Source organism: Clarias gariepinus, chromosome 13, assembly GCF_024256425.1.
Source record: "Clarias gariepinus isolate MV-2021 ecotype Netherlands chromosome 13, CGAR_prim_01v2, whole genome shotgun sequence".
In the NCBI taxonomy this organism is placed as follows: domain Eukaryota; kingdom Metazoa; phylum Chordata; class Actinopteri; order Siluriformes; family Clariidae; genus Clarias; species Clarias gariepinus.
Window position 1 is genome coordinate 27,604,479 of NC_071112.1, and position 12,228 is coordinate 27,616,706.

A 12,228-nucleotide genomic window follows, 5' to 3' on the forward strand; every position below is an offset into this window, starting at 1 on the left:
GATAATTTGACACTTGTGATAAACACACTTGTATATCACCATCTCATTTCCATATCGTCCAACATGCTTTTTGAAAATCATTTTTGTAAAATGTCAAGATCCAAGACAAAACGTATAAGCTACTGCGTAAGTTAAACTTTACTCAACATGATATTTCATTGTATTTAAATGTTACATTTACCCATTAGAGATGTACTTATTACATACAGCTTTAAAGTGCTATTCAGAAGAGTCACACACACAGGCATAGAGTCTCTAACCTACTGTAAGTTTGATGTAACCATGCGGAAATTAATGTTTTGGTTGTAAATACACACAACATGTTCACTTCATAAATATGACACTATATATTAATTAATATTATTGAAGGTATGTACAGATAATGATTAAATAATTCACTTGGTACAGTTGTACTTATAAACATTTGGAGCGCTAAAGTATACACAGGTGATTTTCATAAACTAGGAAGGTTAAAACCAGAAAAAAAATAAGTAAAGGGGTGTGAATGAGAGCCTGAAACTCGAATTGCACTGTCCTCCATAGTTGAGGAAATTGTGGAAGCAACACAATGTCAATTATATGGAAGTGGTCTAGATATCCTAAAGCAGTGGTCTCCAACCTTTTTGCACCAAGGACCAGTTTTATGGAAGTCAATTTTCCATGGACCAGCCAACGCATGCCGGTAACAAATCATAATGAAGTGTGACAAGACGGTCCCATTCAGGAGTGATGAAAGACAATGACACCGAAGTGTGTTCCTTATGTCCACTCTGCTCTGTAATTGTGTTTTTGCTGGTGTCACTGCAGACAACCTCTTTTTTCAAAGATAGGTTTTTGTAAATGGAAAAAAGGATTTCCTGTCCTTTTGTGGTGATCTCAGGATATTCTGCCTTGATTTTAATCTAGAACGTCGTTAGAGTCAAAGTTGTCTCAAACATACTTTTAAAGCCACATCTATTATACAGAGCGAGCTTGGAGCATGTGAATCACCTGTTTAAAAAAACCATTAGCATGTAACTGCAGCTTTCTTGTTCGCAGTCTCAGAGTCTCATCTGCTGTCTGACCATTTGGGTATTTTCCATTTTTTAAAGGAGGTTGCAAAGAGACGATCGTTTTTAATAATTTTAGCTGGATTTACAGTAACTTGTCACATTAGTTTAATTTTATCGGGCATCAAAACAGAAACAGAGAGAAGTGTGAACGAGAAGTAAAGATAGTTAATGAGAAAGGATCTGATCATTTACCATAATAAAACACTCTTCAGACTCCAATACTAATTTTTTCTGTGAAACACAGTACCAAATCAACCACAGCTTGTCACTGGTCCATGGTTGGGGACCACTGTCCTAATGCGATGAAGCATGGATTAAAACTGTATGTGCCGGACAGCAAGTATGATGCACAAGTGTGTGTGTGTGTGTGTGTGTGTGTGTGTGTGTGTGTGTATGTATATATATGCAAGTTCTCGCTGGTGGCCTATTCCTAGAGGGTTAGTGTTATAGCTGTGGATAATCTTATATATCCATGTAAAGGAATAAGAAAACATTGGTACCATTAATACATTATCATTTCACAGTATAAAACCTTCACTATTTTTATTGCTATTGCCAGCCTGTGATGTACACACACCCACACTTACACACACAATAGTTCCAGATAAGAAAAACAACTGCAATTAGAGAGTGTGTGTGTGTGTGTGTGTGTGTGTGTGTGTGTGTGTGTGTGTGTGTGAGTGTGTGTTAGTCACACACAGACTAATGCAGATGCTTTTTAATCTGGAACCGGAACTGTGTTATTGCTGTCATCAATGCTAGTTAGCTAGCAAGCACTTGTAAGTCAACACATTAGCTAGCTGAGATGGCTGTTTTTAATTTAATAAACTTTTCCTCTTTCTAGGCTGTTGCAAAGAATTTTTTGGTGCCTTTCCATCTTTATTAGTTAACATAAGCTATCAACACAGTTACATTTAGTGAAGGTCACTGGTCGCTTTTAAGGTATCTTCTTTTTCATGTTCCTTAATGCATGAGCTGAGGTTCATCAATCAACCATCACACAATAAAGTTTAATATGAAAACACTGATGAGTCTATTACCAATTTTCTTGCATAACATATTATTTCCTGATGCTTTGAGGTTCACGCACTCAAAAAATCAAGCCCAAATATTCAGTTATTCTTTCTTCTCAGCTAAAGAAAAAAATGGCCCAATTATCCCCAAAACTTGGAGAAGACTGTATTTAAAATGAAAAATTAACTTCAAGTTAAATAAAAGTTTCAGACAAGTGTGCATAGCTTTTTCCATTTCAAGTTTTGAGACATGTACAGTGGCTTTGTGGTTAACACTGTCGCCTTGCACCTCCAGAGTCCAGGTTTGATTTCAGGCCTCTGAGTGCATGAAGTTGGTATGTTTCCTTTCAAAAGCTACACTCGATGCTGCGTAAAAACGTCATGGGAACATCTTTTTTTTGTGTTGCCGGTTGTGAAGCATGTGTGTATCAAACACGCCAAGTTTTTGGCTTATATAACCTTGGTTAGGTGACGTCATCTGATGAAGTGCACCTGCAGGTTATAAATAGGAGTGAACCGGAAACATTCCTTCTTTTTGTCTTCAGGACTGCATTGTGTTTGTGTGTGTGTGTGCAAGTGAGTTTAAAAGTGTTAACTCACCGATATGGTGGAGTTTGTTAGGAGATCCGTACCTCCGTGTGATAGATCTCTTTTGGAGCGCGATCTCCACACCTTTGTTTCGAGTGCTTTGCACGCGGCTCGCATTCTTTAAAGAAAAATCGCGAAGGCGCGGTGCATTCCTGGGGTTAAACAGTGCAATCTGGCAGACGCGCATTAGATGGAATTCCCCCTTTCTCTCGCGCTTCGGATCAGGAAGTTTTTCGTCCACTTCTCAAACGCGTCTCGGTGCTTCTTCTGAATAGACAGGAGAGACCTACTTTCGCTTCCGCGGGTATGGAGGAGCTGCTGCAGGTAACTAATGCATGCGATCGAGCAATCAAATATCGTCTAGCTGCAGAAGCGGGATTTCCCTAAGCGCTCACAAAAATGAAAAATAAAATTAAAATTTAGATGACAGGTTTCTGTCTGGGGGGAGAAGCCTCAGCGATGCTCTCTCTTTCTCTCTCTCTCTCTCCCTCTTTTTTTTGGCGACCTTCATGACGAGTTAACTCTTTTATGGAATAAGCCTTATTCATTCCATGTTTTTCGTGCCATCAACTTCTATTTATTCGAATAACGTTCATGCGAGGGCGTGGGGTTATATGATGATGCCCCGGATAGAAGAGACACTTGCGGGCTATCTCTCTCCTGGGACATCATCCACCCTGAAAAAGCACACACTCCCCACCAAGCTGGGTAGACCGACATTTTCCCTGGTGTGGAAAAGCTTTCATGCAGCGGATCAGGATCTGGGCTGGTGCTCCACTGCACACCATGGCGGTTTTCGCAGGCTTACCAGGCTGACCTGCTAAAAGACTTGAGCACTGGCGGGGCTCTTCATCATAGGGCGTTCCTGGAACTGCGCCGAGCCACAGACCTGTCTCTTTGTGCAACAAAGCAGACGGCCCGTGCTATCGGCCGTTTTATGGCTGCGATGGATTCCGTGGAGAGGCACCTGTGGCTAAATCTCACGAGCATCAAGAATAAGGATCGTGCGTTCCTACTTGATGCCCCATCTCGCCTTTTGGCCTGTTAGGCAACACCAATAGGTTTCGGGAGGTGAAATTATATGAACAAGCCTTCAGGAAATTCCTTCCCCGCTGTGCTCAAGAGTCGGGACTGTGGACCCAGTCCCGACCAGATCTGACTCTCACGAGGCGTAAGCACAGAAAGGCTTGAGGCTCATTCGTCCAGGACCGCGGTAAGGGTGCATGTTCTCCCTGGCACCCCCAGGAGGTCGATGTTCATGCTCCGCCACCACTAGTGTTTCGGTCTCCAACGAAAGGTTAGTTCTTCGGTCATTTCCTGCCATGTTTCAGGATGACGAACATCTAACACCCCCCCCAACCCGTCTAACCGAGCTGCCAAAACTTGTGCCCCTTCTGGCGAAACTTGCAGCGTGGAAGCTACTGCCAGGTATATCTCCTTGGGTACTAAGCACTGAAGAGAGAGGCTACAGGATTCAGTTCGCACATTGTCTCCACTTCCGTGAAACCGGAAAGGGCGCACCTCCTGACTCTAGAATTATAGACAATGCTGGGAATAAGGGGCCATAGAATATGTTCCCCTACCAGACATAGAGTCAGGCTACTACAGTCGGTATTTTTTGGTTTCCAAGAAAAACAGTGGGGCTGCGTCCAATTTTAGATCTTCGCGGGCTGACCTGCTATCTGAAAAAGTACAGGTTGAAAATGTTGGCTGTCAAAATTATTGTTTCTCAAATCCAACTAAAGCCTTGGTTTGTGACAATCGACCTAAGGACGCATATTTTTATATAGAAATATTGCCACAACACAGGAAGTTCCTGAGGTTCGCTTTCGGGGGCGAAGCTTACCAGTATCGGGTCCTTATATTTGGTCTAGCTCTGTCACCTGCACAAATACAAAATGCATGGATGGCAGTCCTGGCTCCTTTACGACTCCAGGGCATCCGTATTTTGAATGACAGCTGATTCTGGCTCAGTCTCAGAAGCTAGCGCTTTGACATCGGCATGTCACCCTAGCTCATCTTGATTTTTTAGGATTGAGACTAAGCGCCATAAAAAGTGTTCTCTTTCCTGCTCTGAACACAACGTATTTGGGTGCCACATTCGATTCGATTGCAATGCGGGCACAGCTGTAGAATCCATTTCCAACACCCTGAAGGAAATCAAGCTAGGCCAAAAGGTAACTCCTTCATCACTTTCAGAGATTTTTAGGTCTCATGGCAGCTGTGTCCATTTCTCAAGGGCCAGGGGCCTCGTAACATTTCTATGTGGTTCAGACACCGGTTTCTGACTTTGGGTCCCACTCTAGGTGCGTTTTGTCATCGCAAGACGCTAATGACAGATGCTTCCCTCACAGGCTGAGGTGTGGTCTTAGATGGCCGCCCAACTCAAAGGAGTTGGAGAGGCCATTTTCTCGCATGGCACATCAATTGCCTCAAAATAATGGCTTTATTTCTGGCCTGAAACACTTCCTCCAGCAGTTGAGGGGCTACCACGACCTAGTGCGGGTGGGCAACACTACTGTAGTCTAATACATAAGCGCCAGGGTGGACTGTGCTTACACAACTTGAATAAGCTAGCGCACCAGGTTCTGCTTTGTGCACAGGATAAGTCCCTGTCCCTCAGGGCGATTTACATTCCAGGGCATATGAAGTTGGGAGCTCTGCACCCTTCACGAAAAACCACTAGAAGAACTTATGGCCTTAATGGAGGGGAATTTGAAAGTTGGTGCATGGCAAAGCATGTAGTGTAAAACATTGCACGTAGTAACCCAGTCCACTGCTGAATTGTTTTAGTGCTGAAGTTCCTGCAAGAAAAGTTATCCTCAGGCTTATGCCCAAGTATCCTCAGAACGTACGTTGCCGCTATTTCGGCTTGTCATGTTCTGACTGATACGGTTTCTGTGAGAAAGCACTCTTTAGTTGCCCGTTTATTCGTGGGGGTAAACGGTTGAGGCCATCGAACTAGAGAGATGGTCCCTTCTTGGGACTTAGCGATTATGCTCGAAGGTCTGGTTGACACCCCTTTCAAACCACTAGAGTCAGCACCTGTTGGGGTTCTGACCCTTAAGATGTTTTTTCTTATAGTTACTTCTTTCAAGAGAATTGGAGATCTGCAGGCTTTGTCAGTCTACCCATCCTGCCTAGACTTTGCCCCTGAGCTAGTCAAAGCTATTTTGCATCCTCACCTGAACTATCTCCTGGAAGTTCCATTCTTGACCATGCACCCAGTTCTCCTCAAAGCCTTCTCACCTCCGCCTTTTACAGCTCCGGAGCAGGAAAGTTTTCACTAACTGTGTTTAGTACGCGCTCTTTAGATTTACGTCCACCGCACTAGCCAGTGGCGTAAGTCAGAGCAGCCTTTTTTATGCCAATTGCTGTCACATCGGGTGAGAGATGCTATTGCCCTAGCCTACAAGGCGCATGGTTACACTTCGCCTCTAGCAATCAGGGCTTCTTTAACGAGGGGGATTGCCTTATCTATTGCGCTGGATAGATAAGGTGTGATGCAGGTTGGTCATCTCTGCACACATTTGTCAGATTCTAAAGTTTGGATGTTCATGCTACTCCGGGCTCACAGCCTTTGAGTCAACCTCCCAGAGCTAGGTCTGAGACCTCCTTGGCTATTGTGCACACATGCAACACAACCTTGGGGGTCTAGGCGTTGGTATTCTCGTTCCCATAGCGTTTCCACGCAGCATCGAGTGTAGCTTTTGAAATGAATCGTCTCAGGTTACTTTGCTGTAACCCTGTTCCCTGAAAAAGCGGGAACAAGAGGCTGCGCTTCAATGCCGCACTGCTTGCGTGACTGGATGTCCTTTCAGACAAAACTTTTCTGAGAAATGTTTCCGGTTCACTCCTTTTTAAACCCTGCAGGTGTACTTTATCAGACGACGACCTGAGGTTATATACAGTAAGCCAAAAATTTGGCATGTTTGATACACACATGCTTCACAACCAGCAACACAAAAAGATGTTCCCATGCTCCCCATGCTTAAGTTAACTGGCATTCCCCAAATCGCCTGTAGAGTGTGTGTGCGTGTACCCTACAATGGACTGGCACCCGTTCCAGGGTGGACCTCACCTCATACCATAAGGGCTCCAGCAACCCTGTATACAGGATAAAGCATGTATAGACAATAAGTGAGTAAGTAAATAATTGAGTGTTTTTAGACAGGCACATGCACTTGTGGAGTTTCACTGTAAATTCAGGTTTAGCAATGCGCTTTTTTTAACACTCAACTTTTGACAGTAATGTAATGCCATAGTATGAGCGTATAAGTGTGGATGGAGAAGTGGTTATATATAGTATACCCTGCACTACACCACTGGTATTCATTAGAGCTTTTAAGTTTATTTATAATATTTATAAGGGAAGCGAGCTTGCAGTCATTTTATTACTATAACACATTTGAGTAGAACACAAAATTCTATCACTTGATGCTAAACTTCTGAGTTCATGTCACTTGCTCATTTACTCACTCACTCGTCATCTATTCCGCTTAATCCTCTTTACAGGGTCGCGGGGAGCCTGAAGCCTATCCCAGGAGACTTAGGGCAGCAATACCCTGGACAGAGTGCCAATCCATCGCAGGGAACGCACACATACACCCATTCACGCTACAGGCAGTTTGGGGACACAAATGAGCCTAATCTGCAAGTTTTTGGACTGTGGGAGGAAACCAATCAAGCACAGAGAGAACATGCAACCTCAATATACACAAAGGCAGGAATCGAACCTGGCTGGGAATCAAACCCAGACCCTGGAGGTGCAAGGCGACAGTGCTAACCACTAAGCCATTGTACCACCACTTTCTCACTTAATGAACAAAAATGTAGCGTGTTCACTGTTATCATCTGATATATACTGTGTCATTGTCTTTACAGTCAATAAAAATTATTTTTGAATTATGAACAGTATGAGCTTACCTGTAAACAAGAGAGTCGTCATAGGTGCCATTGTACTGGATCTGAAACATGCGAATTCCGGGAATATTCCTTTGAAAGTTAAATTTAATGAGCGCTGTGGAAGAAGTGGCCTCAGCTATCACCACACGCTTATCTGAGCTTGCTTTGGAGTCTGCAGTGTGGTTGCTTCCGTTGGCTCCAGTTCTACTAGAGGTGGAAATATCTGATGAGCCTGGATCTGGCTCCTGGATGTTATTGGTGCTGTTGCTGATGTACGGAAGCTTGATAATGATAAGCTCAATGGTTTGGTGGGCCTCACCAGCTGGGTTAGAAGAGATACAAGTAAAGGATCCGGTATCTTTCACTGTGCTTATCAAGATATCCAAGGTCCCATTATTGTAAACAATGGTGCGTGAGGAGTTTGATACCAGCTTGCCATCAGGTGATATCCAGTGGATCACAGGTTCAGGGTCTCCTCTCGCTTTGCATCGAAGGGTTATGCGTTGACCCTCGAGCACCCTCATCTCTTGTGAGTGCCTCGTGATAAGTGGTGGCTCACACAGGAATTCCTCCTCCGGAATAGACCAAAAATATCGTCCAGATAGATGAGGCGGAGTTGCGCAAGTCTCCAAATCGTCCTCACGACTTAACCTGCGAAGCCAGAGCAGCTCGCAATTGCAGTGCAAAGGATTTCCACCAAAACTGAGGGCAAACGATGATGAAGTAAGTACTCCAGATGTTGCCAGAACCTGTGCCCTTTGGAAAAGAGGATCTGGTGGAAGCTTCTGGAGCTTGTTGGAGGTCACATCCAGTCTGTTGAGTTTTTGTAACAGAGAAAAGGTGCCTTCTGGAATGTAATCAATCATGTTGTGGTCCAAGCTAAGTGTATGAAGGCTGATCATCCTCTGAATAGCCTCCCAAGGTATCGTTTCAAGGTTGTTATAGGACAAATCCAACTCTTCCAGGGCCAGAAGATCATTAAAAGCTCCCAGATGGATATGAGTTAACTGATTGTTGTTGAGAATCAAATGATGCAACTTGGACATCCCGCTAAATGTGTCATTCCCTATGCGAGTCAGCCTATTATGGTTCAAATGCAATGCGCGAAGGTTTTCCAAGTCTGCAAATGCGTGAGGTGTAATGTAACTTATAGTATTCCTTGACAGGGTGAGGTCCACAAGCCTTGTCATGTTGGCGAAGTCTTTCCTTTTGACGCTTGTTACAAAGTTGTCGGCGAGCCGTAGCTCCACTGTGTGCCGGTCGATGTTGGGTGGCACGAACAAAAGCCCTTTTTTGGCGCAAAGTGTCGCGAGGTTGGGGGATAAAATCTGGCAAACACAGCGCTTTGGACAGATCTGGGCCTTCACTGCCATTCCAATGACCAACAGGCAAACGAGCAGCTTTTCCATTGTAAAGAGGGTTCGGACACCTGCAAAACATAACAAAGAGGGTTCATTACACACCGTTTGTACCACATTTGCATTTTTGTTGTATGTAAAAATAAACCTGAGAAGTGTTCCAACTTCATCTACTCATGTGGTGAACCAAAAATAAACAAGAAAGAAGAGAAAGAAAAATATGGAACCAATTTGACCATCAGGACAAAGTTCTCCCAGTACTTTTTGAGACCTGTATATTTTCTGCATACTTTTCATTAATTATGTGCTCCAAAAATCTAACTTTTATCCATTTCATGCTCAATTACACTACATTCATAAGCTTTAAGGTTAGAAAGTTCCCCCAAAGTAGAGAATTAACTTATACTGTATAATGAGATGTGCACAGTGAGGGTAGTTCCTGGATGGACACCTGAGCTTCTGAATAAACAGCTAGAGTGTTTGAGTAAGGCTAATGATCGTTAAACGAATAATGTTGTATTTATATAGTGAGACTGTGCCTTCAAAGCCCTGTTTTCTCGCATTTACTTTTTCGTGTTAGTTGTTTCTATTTTCGACCTCACTTATTTTCGGTTCTTGCCTTTAGTGTATTGTTTTTGACGCATCAGCTCATGATTACGTCTCCACTTGCCCCCCTTTTTTGGATTTACACACTGCCAACTGACTTATTGGTTTTGAACTCTTGCATTGGCTCACGATTACGTCTCTGCTTGCCCCCCTAATTTGAATTCACGTGACCGATTTACTGGTTTTGATCTTTCGCCCTGACTGACTATCATGCCTCTAGGATTTTCTCCCGAAATACGAAAGTGGCTCTCTGAGCCACGCCTCCTTTGGTGTTGTAAACCTGCATTTGGGTCCTTTTCCTCCAACCATCCTCATCTCAGCCCCTGTCTGACAGCATGTTGAGTTATTGTTAGATGACACTAAATCTGTACTGCTATACAATACAGTATATCCAATTTTCTATTCTATAGTATTGACCCTTGAGAACATATAATAAAGTGGTTGCTGAAATGTGAGGAGTGGTGTACTCACTTTTGTGAGATACTATATATATATATATATATATATAGTGTGGGTGGGTGTGTGTGTGAATATGTATGTGTATGTACTATTTAAGTGAATGTTAAGCCCCGTAAGCAATAATTGCAGCATGTTGTAATGTAGGAATTCTACCTAAAAACACACCGGATATGTTAAGCAACAGTCGTTTCTTTTTCTTTTTTCTTACTCAGGAATCACGGCTAACTACACTGATCACATCTGAGATGAAAGATCTCGGCTCATCGACCTGTTCCCTATGAGGAACATTATCCACTCGTTCTATCTCACTCAGACTCGTATTTAATTTATACTGTTTCATTGATATTTATAAGTATCGTAGTATTTGTCTGGCTCTGACACACCTCTCAGCATGACTCATGATCCTGTGTGAGCACACACACAATCTCACTCACACACACACACACATACAGTCTCAGATCACCCTTACTGCCTTTAACACTGTGTTTAAGACAGAGAGCTGTAATAACACCTGCAGATTTGAAGAACATCGCTGAGACCGAGACGCTACACAATAACATGCTAGTATAGAAAGCTTTACATTTATTCCAGTGTGGCTATCATTTTAAAGAATATGGTTCTTGAGTGATAAGAAAGCTCAACCTAAAAACAGATAGACAGATACAGTACTGGGAAAGATATTTACCCCTTCCTGTTTTTAACATATTTGTCACACTTAAATGATTGAGATCATCAAACAGATTTTCTTATTATGCAAACATAACCTGGTTTTGGAGTGGCCTAGTTAAAGTCCAGACCTAATCTGAAAAATACTTTTTTTTTTACACATAGATAGATAGATAGATAGATAGATAGATAGATAGATAGATAGATAGGTGGGTAGGTAGGTAGGTAGGTAGGTAGGTAGATAGGTAGGTATACCTAAACAACATTCATCTAAGGAGCCAAGTGATTGTAAATGTAAACACAGACATATACAGTATGTGTGTAGGAAATGCATCTGGTGTAAAACCTGTGCCAAGCAGATTGGATCATCCGCTGTGGTGACCCCTAAATAAGGGAGTTGATCTGTCCAACAACATCAAAAAAATGTTTTGTATTTTATTTTTTTAATCTGTTGATAAAAAAGTAAATGATAAATTTTAATTAAGGCACAATTTCACCTCAGACTCGAAAACAAGATGGCATCTAAAGTTTTGGCACCATTTCTGTTGATATTAATATTTATAATAAAATATTATTTTAGTAAATAATTTGTGAAGAGTTTACAGAGGAACATCTCAGACTTTATGATTTCTGTCAGGAGAAAGTTACCTTTTGTGTAAATCTGAGCCAAACTTACAGTACAGTATTGCCACAATGTTGTGCACATTGATGAAAAAATATCAGCACCCAACAGTCAGCACTTACTGTAGATATCCTCCATTTAAATCCTTTATGAAAAAAAAAAAAAACTCATAAGCACACTCATAAGCGCATTTTAAAAGATCTGTTGAACTTTGGAATGCAATCTTACAGTGAAGTTCAGTGTGAACTGAATGACAGTGTGAGCTTGCGTTTATTAAGTAGATTTCAACTGCAGTGAGTGCCTTTTAAAAATGTACAGCACCATCTGTTAAATTTTGAGATAATAATTATTTTTTCAATCAATTTTGTTTTTTTATGATAACGGCATCTTCCCATTAGACGATTTTGATCAAACAAAGACTACAGTATATGTTACCCCATTAAAATTTGTGTAGTAGTTTTTACGTGATGCATGCACAAACCAACAGACAAACATTTTAAAAACCTATTCTATTACTTATCTTACCCCCCAAATTATTTTTCTGCAAATAACTTCACAGATGTACAGTACAGACACGCCAACTTTAGAGTTTTATTATATACATACTTAAAATTATAAAACTTTTTTAAAGAAGCAATAATGATCCATCAACACTCTTTTTTTCACTTCTTTATTTCTTTCTTTCATCATTCTTTTCTTTGTTAGGTATTTGTTGTACTTTTGAAACAATAATACAATTATTTCATTTGTTTTTTTAAGTCCTTGTTTCTTTCTTAAATTCATTTTGTTGTTTTTTCCTTTGTTTACTTTTTATTAATTTACAGTGGGGAAAATAATTAATCTCAGTACACTTACAATTACAGTAAAATTCCTCTGCAAATGGTCTACAATATTCGAACACAGAGGACCTGTAATAATATTAGGTCAGTATGAATCGGCATGTCTGTAATTTGGCGGGG

At 41.6% G+C, this 12,228-nt stretch overlaps 1 protein-coding gene across 2 annotated transcripts in view; it reads right to left on the reverse strand.

Moving 5' to 3' along the window:
• lrfn5a (leucine rich repeat and fibronectin type III domain containing 5a) overlaps positions 1-12,228 on the reverse strand; it is a 64,462-nt gene that overhangs the window by 9,650 nt on the left and 42,584 nt on the right. For both annotated transcript variants that reach the window (XM_053510455.1, XM_053510454.1), the window contains exon 2: positions 7,580-8,987. In XM_053510455.1, the coding sequence (XP_053366430.1) occupies positions 7,580-8,967 (1,388 nt within the window). In that variant the 5' untranslated portion in view covers positions 8,968-8,987. The remainder of the gene's footprint in view (positions 1-7,579; positions 8,988-12,228) is intronic.